At 36.7% G+C, this 18284-nt stretch overlaps 3 protein-coding genes across 5 annotated transcripts in view; 2 read left to right on the forward strand and 1 right to left on the reverse strand.

Annotated features, from left to right (window-relative positions):
• Nucleotides 1-18284, reverse strand: part of GABA-B-R1 (gamma-aminobutyric acid type B receptor subunit 1) — a 178191-nt gene that overhangs the window by 25083 nt on the left and 134824 nt on the right. The window lies entirely within an intron of this gene.
• On the forward strand, nt 4821-7037 carry LOC138136933 (cytochrome P450 6k1-like). The gene is made up of 6 exons (XM_069056243.1): nt 4821-5344; nt 5440-5677; nt 5731-6023; nt 6097-6455; nt 6505-6768; nt 6819-7037. The coding sequence occupies exons 1-6, from the start codon at nt 5163-5165 to the stop codon at nt 6983-6985; spliced, it is 1503 nt and encodes a 500-aa protein (XP_068912344.1). The 5' UTR covers nt 4821-5162; the 3' UTR covers nt 6986-7037.
• Nucleotides 8242-10125, forward strand: LOC138137042 (probable cytochrome P450 28a5). Its single transcript, XM_069056339.1, has 5 exons — nt 8242-8483; nt 8571-8808; nt 8862-9513; nt 9563-9826; nt 9877-10125. Exons 1-5 carry the CDS (start codon nt 8302-8304, stop codon nt 10041-10043), a joined length of 1503 nt encoding a protein of 500 aa, XP_068912440.1. The 5' UTR covers nt 8242-8301; the 3' UTR covers nt 10044-10125.

Below are 18284 nucleotides of genomic sequence, written 5' to 3' on the forward strand. Positions count from 1 at the left end.
GTATGGTACTCTTGTGAAAACTCCATTGCTTTACTTACTCACATACAGCGCTCGACTGCGTCTCGCGCCATATTACCGTTCGTAAAGCAATGGATCGTTTTCAATACTTGTAACATAAATAACTATTGCGAGCATTCGTACTTGCAATACTCGTCTGCGACTCGTACAGCAAACCGTACTCATGCACGCAAACGTGCAGTTTCTGGCCTTGTGATACAAATAGCTATTGGAGAAGGTGGGTGTAACGCCAGGGAGGCAGCAAGAACGTTTTCCGGACAGAAATGACCCAGATCATAAAGTAATATATTGAGAGCCATCCTAAGAACGCAATAGACCGATAATATTATGCCAGATAGAAAAGAAATTGGTGGTGCTCCCAGAATCGCGCGTACAAAATAAAGAAGCTGTTTTAGATGCTTTTGAGGATGACGGTGCCAAAAGCACTAGTGAAGTTGCGCGCCGATTAGATATTTCCGATGCTTCAGTCCATCGAATTTTGAAAACTATTCAACGACACCCTTATTACACTCATGTACAGCACCCACAGCCAGAAGATGAAATGGGGGACACTTTGAGCATTTGCTTTGATTAAATTAAATTAATTAATTAGAATTAGTTCCATGGGTGTTATGTGTTCATGAATTGCATCAGAATAAAATCGGTTTTATTCAGAACCACCATTTGTTGTTTTAATTTCAAAAAATTCAAACGACAATAATTTTTTCGTTTGCAACATATTTTTAATTTTTTGCTCCAAGATGTAATAATAAATTTTTTTGTTCGACACTGTCAGAATTTGAGAATTTTCTCCTGTGTGAACGGATTTTGATAAATTTGACAACAAGATTTTAAGCGAGTCTGTAAGGGGTCGTCGAACAAAAAAACGTTGTATTCAACTGGTTCTTGTGTAAATTGGCCTTTTTTTGGCATGAGTGGGCCAGTTTAAACCCCAGTGAAACGTGAATTTACACCCGAATTCGTTAAATAAACTACTAGATTGACTTAAAATGCCATTTAGTTGCGATTTTATACATTTTTTATAACATTTTTCCAATAAGGCTATGCCTTAATTTTTAATAGTCCTCAAAAAGTTCCGTCACAGCTTCTTTCAGGTATTCATTCGAAGAAAAATGACGTCACTCACACCCAAATGTGGGCTGTAGAATGGATGTAGTGGATTTCTACCACTCGTCGAGTAGTTCACGGAATTGGCGGGTTTTCCGAACCCTGCAAAATTGTCATGAAACAGCACAATTTTTTTATCAAACTTGTGGAGCGTTTTCTTTCTCTCAAATTTCTGATTGTTTCCTTACAGACTAATCCTGTTATTGTAGAGCCTTTTTTCATGTCTTTAATCTGTGAGATTCCTTCCACATCCTAAAACACCGTCGCCCTCAGCTTTTCTGATGAATTCTGCGTTCTTGTCTTTTTTGACTGTTGGAGATCCCTTGTGGACCAACTGTAGGGATTCCTATTTTATCGGTGGATCCCAGTGATACATACACCTGCGTTTCACTACCTGTTATAATTCTCGAAAAAAGCTCTTCGTCGTCAGCCAAAGTCCCCTAGTTTTTTGGCAAACGTGTTCCCGACACAGTTTTTGTTCGGCATTAAGCAATTTATTCATTCCTAAACTTTCATGCAAAATTTTTAATACTGTAGCTTCCGATATTCCTACTTCATCGGCAATCATTAAAACTCTTATTCTTCGATCTGCTAAGACCAAAACCTCAACTTTCTTGAATTGATTAAATCAAAATTTTATCATAAAATATGACGGCGCATCTTCCTTGTACAGATGAATCATCGTCTGGTGAATATTCTTGGGACCATTTCTTTTCCTCGTCAAAAATTTGATTACGCTTCCATGTTCTAGAATCTAGCTGAATTTCACTCATTCTTTGTTAGTTAAGGCTACACAAAAACAACAAAACTCTTTGGATGTCAACCAAATTTGGTCAGTAAGCCTCAAAATGTCACAGCAACTTGACAGCAAAAATTTGCAATCATCGTCATTTGCTTTCATCATGGCTAAAAGTGGATGATATAGAAATACCTCCTCGTATATTTTGCAATATTGTGAAAACTATCCAGTTTATAAAGAATTATTTACGTCACTCATTTACAATCACCTTAACAGTCTGTGGACAGACAAACTTTGGTCGTAGCTGAACTCATGCATAGCAAAAATTGTCATTGCACACTTTTTTTGGTTTTTTTCAAACTTCTTATTTCAGATTTGCACGAATTATTCCAAGAGGTGTGTTTGACTTCTCGCAAATTTTACGAAACGATGACTCATATGATTAATTCCATCGGACAACGAGTCAATCAACGACTCAGCTTATAACTTCCAAAATCAACCGGTCTCCTATCACTCCTTTATTAGAACATTTGTTGGCACATTCGAAAATCGCTTTGCACACACTAAAATATGTTTGTGTTGTGAAATATAGAATGTCTGAATTCCATTAGGGGATTTTACACGCCATGTATAACATGCCCACCCTCTCTCCCACGCTTTTTAATACGATGTTTTCACCCCGGCGACCCCGCAGCGCATCCGGCAACTTTAAAATAATAAACATTAAAACCGTATCAAGTGCGAGGAGGATTTATCGTCCACCCCCGCCAGAAAATGACACAGTTAATAATTTATCGAGTCGAGGTATTGACTAAATCTGGCCCACCTTACCCTTCCCTTTAATTAAATTTTATGAGCGCACCTACGGAAAGACTCCGAGGACAAACGTCGCCGCCATTTTATTGTAAAATCACAATATTTGGAGGGGGACGGGAGATGTAAAGCGGGCGGCGATATGAAAATTTATGTAAAAATTACTTCCAGGAAATGAACGCAATTCGAATAAATGGAAAGAGGAGAAAGTGGAAAAAATCCACCCTTGTTGGTCTTGACGAAGTTTCAGCCGGCTTCCATAATAAAAATTCTATCTGGAGAATTTCCGACGATGTTAAGCGCTCGCCGATTATTGCTCCGATTCGGGAGAACTTCGGATTTTAGTTGGGAGCAAGCAGATTTGCCGATATTAAAATTTTTTTAATATTATTTCATCCATCACAAACTTCCCAATTTCTAGTACAATAAAGTAATAATATTTGTGGGACTTTGCAAACTCTCCTCGAGGCTTAGCTAGTCCTCAGTCCAGTGACGTGGAAAGAAGAAATAGAACCAATTATCACTCGACCCGAGAAGCGAAGCAGCGTTGATATCGGCTATTATTTGGATGGGAGGCCGCGAAAAACCGCGTCTCCTTGCCCTGCCTCGATGCCTCGATGCCACAATAATAAAAATTAAAAAACTCTTGTACAATGCTGTCCACAAACGTCAATATGTCGGCGACAACAAATGTATCCGCCATGTTTACAAAACCAACACAACGTATTGATATTTAAAGCAATTAGCAATCTCCAGAGAGATCGGGTGATGCAGATATGGAAAAGTTTCAGTCGACTGTGGTGAGTGTGGCAAAGAATCAGAAAATGTTTTAGATTTTAGCAGAAAAAGCAAGAGGACACGGTTTAACGCTCGTGTGGCTCCATTCGCTGAAATAATTTCAAAAATGTAACTGTTTGATGTTGCAACATCAAAGGAAATGTAAACTGGTTTTTCTTTTAGTTAATGCATCCCAGATATGTGAAATTAATTCATTTAGGAATATGCAACGCTGTTCAGCATTAATTTACTGAGTAAAGTGCAGCGTGTTCAAAGAATCTCAAAACTGGAGTGGAATTTCTTTTTGCTCTTCCACAAAATGAAATGAATGAAGAGTAAATGTGTGCTCCGCAACAAGTTCTATCGTTTTTAACAATGAAATAATTTGTTGCCATTTTTAGCATTTCCCTGTTGTCACAAAAATAATTAACGAAGAATTCTCCAAGACACTTTTTGAGCGGTGTGCCGCAAGGCTCGACTCTAGGTACACGTTCATTTCATTTACATCTAGCGCTGTTTTTCAATACGAATTTTGTTTTTCAGATAACAACAATCAGTTCGTTTTGACGTAAACACTCTAAATTATTGGTTACGATTCCCACGAATGTTTACATTAGCTGCTAATTCTAAACTGGACGAACGCATTTTCGCCTTGTTCAAATTAATTCGTTTCCATCGATCCGAATCGAATTGTGCAACGGTGTACAAGGATATTTTAATACAATAACTCCACAGCTCTTCCAGGTTTTTATTCAGCCCATCGACAGTTACGTTGCTAATAAATTAGAGGTACGTTCAGGTACAGCTCCGACTTAACCCTGTCGTTGTGATCTTTGACGTTATGTGGGTCACCCTGAAAAACTAGCAATCTTCCGGAGTTTTCATAGCGATTTATCGATCTGCCCGGACTTTCGGTCCTGTTTTCATAACAACTTTTATTAAGGCATCGAGCTTAATCTGTGGGACATCTGAACGTCGCCAGATTATTTGTGAGTGCGTTTCCGTTACCTTCAGACAATGAAATTCAGGCGAAAAAGCTCAATTAGTACCGTTGCCGAATAAACTTCTGAAAGGGACTTGTTTGCGTGACGCGTCGTTTAATTGGACGAATTGGTAGTTTGCCCCTTTTCAAAGTAGTTTTTGGGAGATCGGTCAGGCGTTTTAGCCGTGCAAACAGTTTTCAATTTGTTTTCAATCTGGGCCTGGATTTCCAATCTAGGGGGCTATTAATAGTTATTGTGTCGTCGGGCAAGGTCACCGGATCAATTCTGTCTTTTAATAAGTCTAAGTGGATGTATTTAAATTGTTGTTGTGCATGGCAGGGAGAGTAAATTGAAGTTGATGGTCTGTCTCGCAGCACTAAAAAAGTATCGAGAATCATTAAATTATTAAAAAAGTGAGGACTGCAAAAAATATCGCTTTAAGCAGACTATACAGTGTTACGAAGTACTCTTGGACCACGCCCTCTTGGAGTACTTGGCTCCGCCCCTTCGCTGGACGCCACAAATACTACAGAAACAGGATTACTTTGAAATTCGTTTAGAAAAATATTGTTATTAAACAAACTACGTTCTTATCTATTGTATTTATTAATAGCACTTAATTCAAAATAGTTTGATAATTTTGGGGACTGATTAAAGTGACCTTGATTCTCATTCGCTGTGATACAACAGACGCTTATTCAGTTCAACTCTCAGACTGTGTCAAAATGTTACTATTAATGCTGATAATTTTAGCTATTTCTATTGTTTACTATTTTGTCCACTTAAAATACCAATATTGGACAAAACGTGGAGTGGTTGGACCAAGACCAAAATTTTTCGTGGGGAATTTGGGAGGATGCTTGCTATTGAAAACCTCACCGGGAGATTTGTACAGCAACATTTACAAGTAAGTGATTTTTTTTGTTCCTGTCACCCCAAGTTTCTCATTTGGGACCTCTTCTATTTCAAATCTATTCTACGGCGAGAAAACTTTTCTTTTAGGGAATACCACCACAAGTCCATTGTGGGCTTGTACCGTTCCTTCACTCCAATGCTTCTGATCCGCGACCCAGAACTGATCAAAGAGGTGACCACCAAGTCATTCAGCCATTTTCACGATAACGATATCGATATCGATAAGGACGCCAATCTAATTTTTGCCAAAAATCCTTTCACTCTCAAAGGTGAAGAATGGAAAGTTGTTAGAGCTCAGTTGACCCCTTGTTTCACGAGCGGAAAGGTAAACGTCGAATTGTCAAGACACGTGGAGTAAATATTTTTTGACAATTTTAGATGAAGTGGTTGTACCCGTACTTAGAGGAGAACAGTGCGCAGTTGGTACAATTTGTCCAGAGTCTACCAGAGGCGACCAATGGTAAAGGTTACGAAGCTAAAGAGTTGGCAACTAGATTCACTCTGAATAACGTGGGGGATTGTGTTTTTGGCGTCAAAGCGAAATGCTTCGAAGAAGAAAATAGCGAGTTTAGACAGCTCGCTAGAGAGTTCCTCACTCCTGGGAGTTGGTCCATCCTTGCTATATTTGTAGCAACCATATTTCCAGTAGTGATGAAAATATTTCCAATTAGGTGAATTGACTTATTTTCTTGTCAAATCAAATACTCCACATGCTGGATCTTCTTGCAAAATGTTTTCTTTTAGATTTGCTTCAAAAGCAGTGGAAAACAAACTCTTAGAGATTGTGTCTGACACTCTTAGCTACCGCGAAGGCAAAAAAATAATCCGGAACGACTTCCTGCACATCTTGAGCCAACTGAAGAAGACTTCCAAAGACTACGAGTTCACAGATGTCGATGTGACAGCTCACGCGGCAGGGTTTTTTGCCGACGGTTACGAAACCAGTTCTATAGTGATGAGTTTTGTGTTATTTGAACTGAGCGTCAATCCTGAAGCTCAGTCCAAACTGAGAGAAGAAATCAACAAAGCTTTTGAAGAAAATGATCACAAGCTACCTTATGAAGTCTTGAAAGCTTTACCATATCTAGACGGAGTTATCAATGGTAAAATGCCCAAATCTTCTATCCTGATTGCAAAATTTTCTACTTGTAGAGACATTAAGGATTCATCCTCCTGCGTTGTCGTTGCAAAAATTGTGCACTGAAGCTTTCACTTACACCCCAAAAGAGACAAATCGATCGATGGTGATCGAGAAAGACACTCCAATTATTCTTCCAGTTTCTGGACTCCACAAGGATCCTCAGTATTTTGAGAGTCCTGAATCCTTCAAACCTGAGAGATTTGTGGGAGAGAACAAGGAAACAATCAAAAAGGGCACTTTCTTGCCTTTTGGTGAAGGACCTAGAGCTTGCTTAGGTGAGATCAAGTCCTACTAGCAAAAATTTTGTCATCTATGTTGTTTTCAGGTCAAAGGTTTGGACTCTTGCAAATCAAAGTTGGTGTGAGTTACGTCGTGAACAATTTTGAACTATCAGTGAACAAAAGGACAAAGTTGCCGCTTCAATACGACCCCACTTACTTTCTGACTAGTCCCATTGGAGGGATGTGGATAGATTATAAAAAAATTAGATAAAGCAGTCGTAACAACAAAATTGTTCAAAATAAAAATAAAGGTTAAGAAATAATCAAGTGTTTTATTTTTAATACTCTTGTGAATTGCAAAACCGGAAACAATGTGAACAGTTGAAGAGTGGAGACGTGTAACAAAGAGTACCCCAAGGGACAGTTTGCATCCAATTTTGTTTACCTATATAAATTATAGAGTACGATGTATTTCTTTTGTAAGTGTACAGAATGTTTGTGGAGCTATCGTGTGGTATCAAAAGTGATAAAATTTCGATAACATTATTAGAAACATCATAAATTGTGTTTCGTTCGTTCGTTTTGTTGTAGATATATTTTTATCAAGAAAATGCAAAAAACGCGCTTCAGCACTTTGTAAAAAGTGTCTGTTCGTGTGTCAGCCACTGGAAGCAATAATTTCAGAGGTGGCACGTGCGTTCCACGTGCGATAAAGTTAAGCTCCCGTCTCAGCTCACTTAATATAAATCGCTTTCATCAGTTCTCGATACCTTTCAAACTGATAGGTGTAACAAATTGCCGCAGTCATCAGATAGTCGCCATACATTGCCATTACCGACACGAACCCCGTTATATCCTCTACTGTGAAAAAATAGGATCAGGTATCTGCGATCTAAACGGTTACGTGTCGAAGGGATGCGTAATTTGGAGCTGAGATATGTGCGAAATTCACAAACTGAAAATAATAGTTATTTACAATGCAAATGCGGTAGGATGCATTTTACAGCGCGAGGTTTTTAGATTAAAACACGACCGCGAAGCGGGAGTGTTTTAACAAAAACCCAGCGATGTAAAATGCCTACAGTATTAGTTCATGTTCGTTTCCTGAGATATGTGACGGGGAAAGTGGTACCTATATAACTAAATATATAAACTTTCCCGGGTATACCTGTATCGAACTTGACATCTGTCAAAGATAACCTCAAAATTTACAATTAATTAGTGTGTTAGTTTACACACTCCGTGCGGTAAAATGGCAGATGGTTTGGTTAGTGGTTAGTTAATCAAGAGGCCGTAGCTGTTCAAAATCTGTAAACATGTCATTTAGAGTTGAGGAGGCCAAAAACGGATTTTCATTATCACGGTTATTATTGTTACTGTTATTATGAAACGTATTGTTTAGTTTCTTTTGTACCTTGGTTGGGTAAACACTCAAGCTGTGTACTTATCTGTTGCGCAATTGCCACTAACACCCAAAGTATAATTTACGACGACCTGACCATTTCTGGGACACATTAATCTGACCTTGTCCCTTGCTCGTTGCCTGCACTGGCGGATGCTCAGTCCAGTTATAAAATCGGTACCGGAATGATACTCCCAGCTCTGATTGTTTTGGTAGTTGGTGTCGTCTACTACCTGGTCCGGTTGAAGTACCATTACTGGAAGAAACTGGGAGTGATTGGACCCAAACCAAAATTTTTGGTGGGAAACTTGGGGGGATGCTTTTTACTCAAGACTTCGCCGGGAGAACTGTACACCAACATCTACAAGTAAGAGTATTTTGGTGGCGTACTGCAAGTGTCTCGTTTGGGACCTCTCTTGTCCCGCGGAAAACCTACAAATGACGCTTGTTTCAGTGAATATCGCCACACCTCAATCGTGGGTTTGTATCGCGCGTTCACCCCGATCCTGCTGGTGCGCGACCCCGAACTGATCAAAGAGGTGACGATCAAATCCTTCAGCCACTTCCGCGACAACGATATCGACATCGACCAGAAGGTCGACCCGATGTTTGGTAAGAATCCGTTTAGCCTGAAAGGTGACGAATGGAAAGTGGTGAGAGCTCAACTGACTCCGTGTTTCACGAGCGGCAAGGTAAACGTCAAGTTGTTCCAGCCTGTGATGTAAAAACGTTTGAAATATTTTAGATGAAGGGGCTGTACCCGTACCTAGAAGAGAACAGCGCTCAGCTGGTACGATTTGTGCAGAGTCGACCAGAAGCGACCAACGGGAATGGTTACGAAGCCAAGGAGTTGGCAACCAGGTTCACTTTGAATAACGTGGGGGATTGCGTTTTTGGCATCAAGGCGAAATGCTTTGAAGAAGAAAATAGCGAGTTTAGGCGACTGGCTCGAGACTTCCTCTCACCTGGAAGTTGGCCAATTTTTATTTTCTTTGTGGCCACTATATTGCCAGCGGTGACGAAAATATTTCCAATTAGGTTTGTAACGAAAAACATTGAGAAGAAAATCACTGATATTGTGACCGAGACTCTGAAGTACCGCGAGGAGAATAATATCGTCCGGAACGACTTCCTCCAAATCCTGAGCCAACTGAAGAAGACTTCCAAAGAGTACGACTTTACGGATATTGACGTGACAGCTCACGCTGCGGGATTTTTCGGTGACGGTTACGAAACCAGTTCCGTCGTGATGAGTTTTATACTGTACCAACTGAGCGCTAATCCTGAAGCTCAGTCCAAATTGAGAGAAGAAGTCAACAAGGTGTTTGAAGAAAATGGTAACAAGTTACCGTACGAAATCCTCCAAGCTTTGCCCTACCTAGACGCAGTTGTTAATGGTACGACAATCAAATTTTCGACAAGCTCAGTCCAATTCTTTGCTTTTAGAAACATTGAGGATTAATCCCCCGGCGTACTCGTTGCAAAAAAGATGCACTGAAGCTTTCACTTACACTCCAAGCGAAACAAATCGATCAGTGGTGATTGAAAAAGACACTCCTATTATTTTGCCACTTTTCGGGCTCCAAAACGACCCTGAGTATTTTGAGAGTCCTGAATCCTTCAGACCTGAGAGGTTTATAGGAGACAATAAAGAAAAAATAATGAAATGCACGTTTTTGCCTTTCGGTGAAGGACCTAGAGCTTGCCTAGGTGAGATCAAGCAGCACGAGTAAACTTTTTGGTAATGATGTCATTCTTAGGTCAAAGGTTTGGACTCTTGCAAATCAAAGTTGGTTTGAGTTATATCGTAAAAAATTTTGAACTGTCAGTGAATAACAAAACGAAGCTGCCCCTCAAGTATGACCCGACCAATATTCTGATCACCCCAATTGGAGGATTGTGGATCGATTTTAAAAAAATTACATAAGTAATTCTTATTTACGAAATGAAAAACATTTATATATATTACGAGTATGATAACGATTGACAATAAAAAGTTGAGTGTTCTAGTTTTTACTTTAATTTAAGATTTAGGTCGAATAAGTCGACACTGGCCCAGTAGGATAATAGTACATTCTTAAATGAATGTATAATGATGGCTATTATTCAAGAGGATGAAAATTGCAACACGAGCAATAGGCGAGTGATGGAATCATCCGAGTGAATAATAGCCATTATACGCGAGTTAAAGATTATATTTTCTCCATGACTGTACCAATAAAAAACAATAATAAGCAATTAAAATCACAAAAGTAATGGGTAAGTAGGATCATGTCGGTTCTGTCATGGTTTGAAAACATTTTCAAATAAACTAGGCAAAAATGAATAGGGAATTTTTCTTTTTTAAATTTTTTTATAAATACGGTTGAAATGTTTTAGAAATATATACACATTAAATGTAATGTTTCAAGTACCTGTAACATTTTAAATTTATCTTGTGTTTAAGAATACGTGGGAGGATTGGGGCAATTATTTTGCTTTACAAGAAAAATTGTGGAATTCCCTCTTCATTTTTGCCTAGTTTACTAAATATGAACGAAAAATGCAATGACAGATATACCTTTCGAACTAATAGAATACCTACTTGAATTCATGATTTAATTTTGAAATTCCAAAACATAATGAATGCTTTGTGAAATATATTTTGGGTTGCGTTTTTACCTGGCCAGGCTTGTTATCTTACCTGAATAACTCTGTATACAAAAATAAAATTTCCTTTGATTTGACAATTAAAATCGTACGAATTAATGAAAGTGAGTAAAATTTTGAATGTGCTATTTTACGTTATATAGATTTTCATTCAAATTGGATGGAACATTGGGGGATGAATAAAATTTAAAACAATTTTCCGACAAAAGGTGTAGCTATTTTCGAATGTGAAGGGATGTGAAGTAAAGAAGTTTTAAATGCAGCAAGAAATTTTATCTTCTTCTCTGAAATGAATATTTACAATACACACGAGACTGACAACTGCGACGTTATTGATTACTGCAGAATGCTGACAGTGTAGCATAGGACGTTCCAGAACTTGACATTTTTAACACATAACACATAACGTAACACGTAAATTAACGTATTGATAGAAACACGTAAACACGTTAGTTAAAGAATGATAACATTAATAAAAATGCAAAAATATATTACAATATCCTTGATCAAAAAAGAAAAAATCAATGTAAAAATAAACTAGGCAAAAATGAATAGGGAATTCCACAATTTTTCTTGGAAAGCAAAATAATTGCCCCAATCCTCCCACAAGATAAATTTAAAATGCTACAGCTACTTGAAACATTACATTTAATGTGTATATTGATATATTTCTAGGACATTTCATTACAAATTTTAAACTGTATTTATAAAAAATTCAAAAAAGGAAAAATTCCCTATTCATTTTTGCCTAGTTTATTTTAAATTAGTAAAACAACAAATGTGTTTGTGTTTGGTTGATATGATGAAAACAAAATCTGACTTCCATACCTGTTATTATTACTAATGGTAGCTAACGTGCTATATAATTCATGACAATCTGACGTATATTTAGATGAATTGATTTGACCTTTGTTCTCGTTTGTTCCATGATGCACATAACTATTGAGTCCCCCCTAGTGGAGAATCTATTTAACCATAACATGTGAATTGGGAAATTTAGGCAACTTCACAGTGATAATACTAGCCGACTATATAAAGATGTAACTGTTGTTGACAGGTTGGTAATTCTTTTAGTACACATAAGCCATTTTGACATTTGTGGTTAATTAATTTTAATGTAAAAATGTTAATCAAATTTTTCAACGAAATTTACACTTTTAACCTTTCTTCCTCAAAATTAATTTCCTTCATTTTAGGATTTTCCGATGAATCCCCAACAAAAATTCTTAGTTTTTTTTTTTAAATATACATACAACCTTACAAATATTCATTCTTTCAACAACTTAACAACACGTATCCCGAACACGTGCCAAATGCACCTTATTGTTGTATTGGGTGAAGTAGAACAGAAACGAGTATTTCTAACAAGATTAAGCTACTGCTCACGCGGCACGAGCAATAATTAATTACCTAGAATAGTTCTTCATGGACCGAGTGACAAGTATAGGATTCTAAAGGTGATCACCTGATTTAACTCTTTTTGATTTCGCTCTATTCCCTCCGTTAAAACATGTAGCGTTTAGAAATCCGGTTGACAATTGACAAAAACTGTTGAAGATGCTGACCTATTTTTAAAATAATTTAAATAGAAGAATTCAAGCAATTTTGTACTTTTTTCGGCCTCCCTCCAGAAGCACCGATTTTTCATTCGTCTAAATCGTCTGGAAACTAACATTTCCCTGCCTAGGCAAGAAAATCGACACAGGAATTTTTAATGAAAGATTTTAGGTTGGCAGCACAAAATGTCAGTGTCATGCGGCATTTTTGTACAATTTTTTAAGAGTAAAATATTGATGTCGGGCAAATTTGTATCCTTTATCGCAAGCTGTACATTGTGTATAAATAGCACTAGGGGCTGAGGGGGGTATCAAGCGATGGGTTAGGAATAACAGAAACGACGACTTTTGAATATTTGAGGAATTGGTTGATTTTTGGCGTGACAGTCGCTTCTTGAATCCTTTATGTTGCCAATGGAAGAAAAATAAATTCCCTATCTGGTACCTAATTTTTTCACAAAAATGATTATATTTTGCTTTAAATAAATTGTCGGCCGAAAATTGTTTGTGTATTACACGGCTAGAAAATGTTTTTCAAGTGCTCGCACTTGTGGGCTTCGGCTGACGCCTCTGCCCCACAAACCGGGCTTGCACTTGCAAAATGGCATTCTCTAGCCTTGTGATACAAATAACTATTATATGTTTGTTAAAATATACAGGTACTTCTTTATATCTTTGATTCAAAGAATTCACGCCCCCTTATAGGCGCGTCTGTTACCAAACGCTGAATTGTTATCATGGCCACCATTTGCATTGTCAATTTATAAAAAAAGGTTATAATATTTAATAGACACTTGATATTATTGTAAATGATTAACAACAAGATGAAATTTTCTTGAGTTTAATAATAATAAATTAAGATAACAATACAGGGTTATTCACCTAAGATGACGAGCCTGACCAGGTAAAAATGCAACCCAAAATACTTAAATACAAAATATTTAAAAATTAAATCAGCAATCCATGTAGGTATTCTATAGTTTGAAAGGTATATCGGTCATTGCATTTTTCGTTCATATTTAGTATGTCTTTGGTAATGTTTTCGAACGATGACAGAACCGACATGATCCTGCTTACCCATTACTTTTGTGATTTTAATTGTTTATTATTGTCATTAAATCATACTTTGTCGAGAGAGATATTTTTCAGAACTTGACATTCATTAGGCTGGTGTTAAAAGGTATCTATGTTTCATGTGTATTCTGATAATGTAATAGGGATCGAGATCGCTTTATAAATTGTATTTTGGGTTGCATTTTTACCTGGTCAGGCTCGTCATCTTACGTGAATAACCCTGTATATCAATATTTTTATTTTATTTTATCATTTATGCAAAGCAACAAATCCAGTTGTTTTGTCCTTATTTATTCTTCTATTTCTTTTTTTTTTATCAAAACTGTTAGGTAAACTCCTAAGTCCTAAATTTATCATGGTTTGTTTGTACTTCATACTTCCCCAAATTTTATACATTCTATTTTTTTTATAACATAAGAAAAATGTAGATGTTGGCGTCCCTCCTCTTTATTAGTCTGTCCTCGATCTGACCCTTATTTATGTCTGTTTGGATTTATCTCTGATGTAAACAACACAATTTAGATTCGTCGCTAGTGTTTATTCAACACGAGAGTGAACAGTTTTAAAACTGAAAATTCTGCCCACTTTTGGTTGAAACTCAACTACAAGTTGAAGAAATTACGATGAAGCCTTTTTCGAACTTCCACGACAACGACATAGGCATTGACAAAAATATCAACCTGCTGTCTTAAAAGGGCAAGAATGGAGGATGATCCGCGCTCAACTAACCACAGCCTTTACCAGCGGAAAAATGAGTAGAAAATTTCGATTATATTTGTGTTGATGAAGTGTTTCCGATGAAAAGTTTGTATCCTCTTCTGAAAGTCAACGGTCTCAAATTGACCAAATATCTGGAAACTTGACCAGAAGCCACGAATGGTGATAGATACAAAGCTAAAGAACAAATTTAGGTACACTCAATAATGTAGCCAGTAGTGTCTTCAGCCTCGAAGGGAAATGTTTCGAAGACGAAAACAACCACTTTAAAAAACTTGCCATGGAGTTTTCTTCGGTGGAGAGTTCGGCAGTTTTCAGATTCTTTGTGATGCTCGTGTTCCCACCAATTAGAAAACTACTGCGTCTAAGGTGAATGTCGAAATATATAATTTGTAGATTTGTTCCCACACAAGTGGAAAAAAATGTGATAGACATTCTGAGCCAAACTCTGAAAATACGCAAAAACAATAACCTCGTCCATCACGACTTCTTGCACGTCATGAACCAGATCCAAGAAAACTCCAAAAGTGTTGAATTCACTGAGGTGGACGTGACCACCCACGCGCTGGGTGGGCTACAAAACGAGCTCGACTGGATGCCGCTTTAACAATTTCTTTGTAGAATGATGGCGGTGTATGGTTTGTACATGACCCAAATTATTACGAAGAGATTGACTCCTATAAGCGGAATAGATTTTAGGGAAACAACAAAGAAGAAATGATCAAGTATACGTTTTTGCCTCTTGGAGAAGGTCCAAGAAATTATTTAGGTGATTATTTCCGATAAAATTTCTCTAAAATGCACACTGTGCAATAATCCGATAAAAAATGTCGGTACCTGATTTTTTTTTAAATTATTTTCAATAAAAAGGATTGGAAATAATGCGTTTGTTTTCATTCTATTCAGGAAATAATCAGCCGTATACCCTTCGTGCAAAATTTTAATAACGGAAATTTTTTTGCTAATGAACTCAAACATCCATAAATTATTCGGTCAGAAGACCAATTATTATCAAATAAGAGCACGGTCTTCTGTTCTTCTGACCTCATTTATGCATGTTTTTCTACTGGAGTTTGGAAAACTTTAACATTGCAATACTAATTTGAGTACGAAGCCAACGAACAGGGAACAGGCAATGCAATAACATTCATTTTGCACAATGCAGCCAGTTGTGCTCGTGAAGGGAGATATTTCAAAAAGAAAAATTTAAGGAACTTTCTACAGATTTCTTCTCACCGGAAACTTGGGCCATTTTGATTTCTATTTTCCATAAAGAACAAAAAACAATAGCATTTGATGAATCTGTCAAAAATGTTGTTTTGAACGTTCTTATACAGGGTCATTATAAATTATTGTCCCATCGCAGTTGGCGTTGAAAACCCACACAAATTTGGGATGTGCCGCTAGCTTCGCAACGTTAGACAAACTAGTAGACACATTTACACTACCACCAGCAGCGCTACCTATCGGCGATGCTAGTCTCACTCATGTTATAAAGCTTCCGGCACACTCAACTACGTCACCAACGCCTACTGCGATGAGACAATCATTTATAATGACCCCGTATTTGAATTTGGTTGATTTCTCGCAAAAAAGCAGAGACAAAAATTGGTCATTCCGAATACATCCTGTTGTACTCTCAATGCAAAAGTTATTCACACAACTGTTCACTCGAACTGCAACCTTTTCCCTTAGATAAAAATAACATGGATCTTCATCTGACCAGGAAAATTGAAGATTTTGTATATTATTGCTAGAACCGTGACAAATGTGGAACAACATTACGCTGTCCGTAGTAAAAGTAGATTCTTAACTTGATTTACACGAATAATAAACAATTGTTGGGTTAAAAGCAAGGCATAAGTGTCGACAGTATTTTACACTGCACCACACATTCAAGTGACCAAAAATTTGGGAAATTCAGTGGTGTACGGTATTTCAAAAATAAAACGTCTCACGAGTTGACAGTTAAAATCGTACGAATCAATCTACGAATCAAATTTTGTGTTAGCGGGTGACTACTACAGATATTATACAGGTTAATCAAAAGTATGAAATGGGCGGTTTATTTCCGTAAATATAAACCTTATAACAAAATGCCTTTAACAAAAGTTTTTTTACTAATTATTCTCCATTTCTTCCATTTCTTAGCCTGCTCGTTGTTTTTGTATGTCATGGTATTTCCATGGAAACGTAATTTTTTTTTTAAATTGCAACCAAGTGATTTTTCTGCTGGTTTTATTCCTTTTTTTTTCTTCAAATGACTTGATATTTTTCCCTATGCTTTAATAACAAAATTTCAGAGGAAATGTTCATAGATTTAGATATCTATCTGCCGTCAAATTTCTCTCTGCCGTCAAATTTCCATCTATAAAGTATGTGGTGCCCAATAATATCATCCCAGACATTTTTTGTGGATGCTGTGTATGGTGTTCCGTCATCCAATGAGGATTTTCACTGGACCAGTAGCGACAGCTGTGTCTGTTTACAAACCCATTTAGACAAAACGTGGCTTCATCAGAAAATAAAATGTGGATTAGACAATCTGGATTATTATTGATCATTTCCATCATTATTGCACAAAACAGAAGGTGCATCTTGTAAGGTTTGTGTTTGTTCTTTTTTAATATTCGAACAACCGACGATTGACTAATATCACTATCCAAAGCAAGTTGCGTGGTTGACGTAATTGGATTATCCATAACACTGAGTAATACATCAAGAGCTTGATCTTGATTTGTGGCTGATTTTGGACGTCCAGACCTTGGAATATCTTACATTTCCAGTTTCTCTAAATTTTCTAACCAATTCAGACACTGTGGATTGTACATAATCAACCATCATTAGGATTTCAGTTCTTTCAGTTTCAGTAAATTTCACCATGTTTGCAAATTAAAACGAAACTATTCTTATTAAATTAACTTGTTAACTTATTGAAAGGTACTTCCCAATGACATGAAAAATAACATTAACAAAACAGAGGCCACTACAATTTTTTCTAGAATTATTTTTATATGAATAAACAGGAGTATAAAAAAGTGGAGAATCTGATTTGATATCACATTTTGCCGTTTATTGGAAAATTTACACAGAAATTTTCTTATTAAAGCATAGGAAAAAAATCAAGTCATTTGAAGAAAAAAAAAGAGAAAATTGCAGAAATCTAAATGCAATTTCTTCGACCACAAAGTGAGTAAAACCTTGAATTTGCAATTTTACATTTATACATTTTCATATTGGAACATTGAAGAAATGGTACTTAGGTACCAAAAATGTTCTCACAAAAGGTGTGGCTACATTCCTATGTGAAATAAAGAAGTTTTTAATGCAGCAAGAAGTTTCATTTTCTCTTTGGAAATGAATATTTACAATACACACGAGACTGACATCTGCGACGTTATTGATTGCTGCAGAATGATGACAGTGTGGCATGGGACGTACGAGAACTTGACACTTTTAACGTAAACACAAAACGTAACACGTAAATTATCGTATTGATGGAAACGTGTAAGGACTCAAGAAATATGGCGTCGTCAAGATAATTTTAGGTGTCATTTTGAAAGACAGATTTGGTATTGGTCAAAAACTGTTATTCATGGAAAACTGTTCAAAACGTGTACCTAAACCTAGCAGTAAATTTGCCAGTTAGAGTGTTCTTAGTACCAAAGCGACACATTGCTATTTATCAGGTGCTCGAATTATAACATTAATAAAAATGCAAACTTAATGAAAAATGATTTTGATCTGAAAAGTCAATGAACAAAATTTCTAAAACAACAAACAACAAATATGTTTCAGGTCTTTGGTTTGATAAAACAAAGTTCTACTTTGACACCTGCTATTACTACTAATTACAGGTAACGTGCTACGAGTATATAATTTATGACAACGTGGTATTATATTTAGATAAATTGTTTTGACCTCATATGTTCTATTATGTAACCAACCACAGCGTCCCACTAGTATCAAAATTGAATAAACATTCTGTGAATTTATATCTGCCAAGACAACATCAGCAATTTTACAAAAAGTAAGTACAAGACAGCAGAAAATTTTTCAAAAAGTCCGTACTTAGTGATGAATAGTTATTGCACCGTTTTTGCATATTAAAGTCTTATTTTAGTCCGTCAAAAGAGGGAGTCCCTTTGGACGAAATTCAGTCAGCCATTTTA

The sequence above is a fragment of the Tenebrio molitor genome, chromosome 8 (assembly GCF_963966145.1).
Source record: "Tenebrio molitor chromosome 8, icTenMoli1.1, whole genome shotgun sequence".
In the NCBI taxonomy this organism is placed as follows: Eukaryota; Metazoa; Arthropoda; class Insecta; order Coleoptera; family Tenebrionidae; genus Tenebrio; species Tenebrio molitor.

Bases quoted from the DNA above. Each gene is read 5' to 3' on its own strand.
- LOC138136933 (XM_069056243.1), top strand. From the start codon at position 5,163: ATGTTACTATTAATGCTGATAATTTTAGCTATTTCTATTGTTTACTAT. The intron at 5,678-5,730 runs GTAAACGTCGAA...TGACAATTTTAG, and splicing joins CTTGTTTCACGAGCGGAAAG to ATGAAGTGGTTGTACCCGTA. The intron at 6,024-6,096 runs GTGAATTGACTT...GTTTTCTTTTAG, and splicing joins ATGAAAATATTTCCAATTAG to ATTTGCTTCAAAAGCAGTGG.
- LOC138137042 (XM_069056339.1), top strand. From the start codon at position 8,302: ATGATACTCCCAGCTCTGATTGTTTTGGTAGTTGGTGTCGTCTACTAC. The intron at 9,514-9,562 runs GTACGACAATCA...CTTTGCTTTTAG, and splicing joins CCTAGACGCAGTTGTTAATG to AAACATTGAGGATTAATCCC. The intron at 9,827-9,876 runs GTGAGATCAAGC...TGTCATTCTTAG, and splicing joins AGGACCTAGAGCTTGCCTAG to GTCAAAGGTTTGGACTCTTG.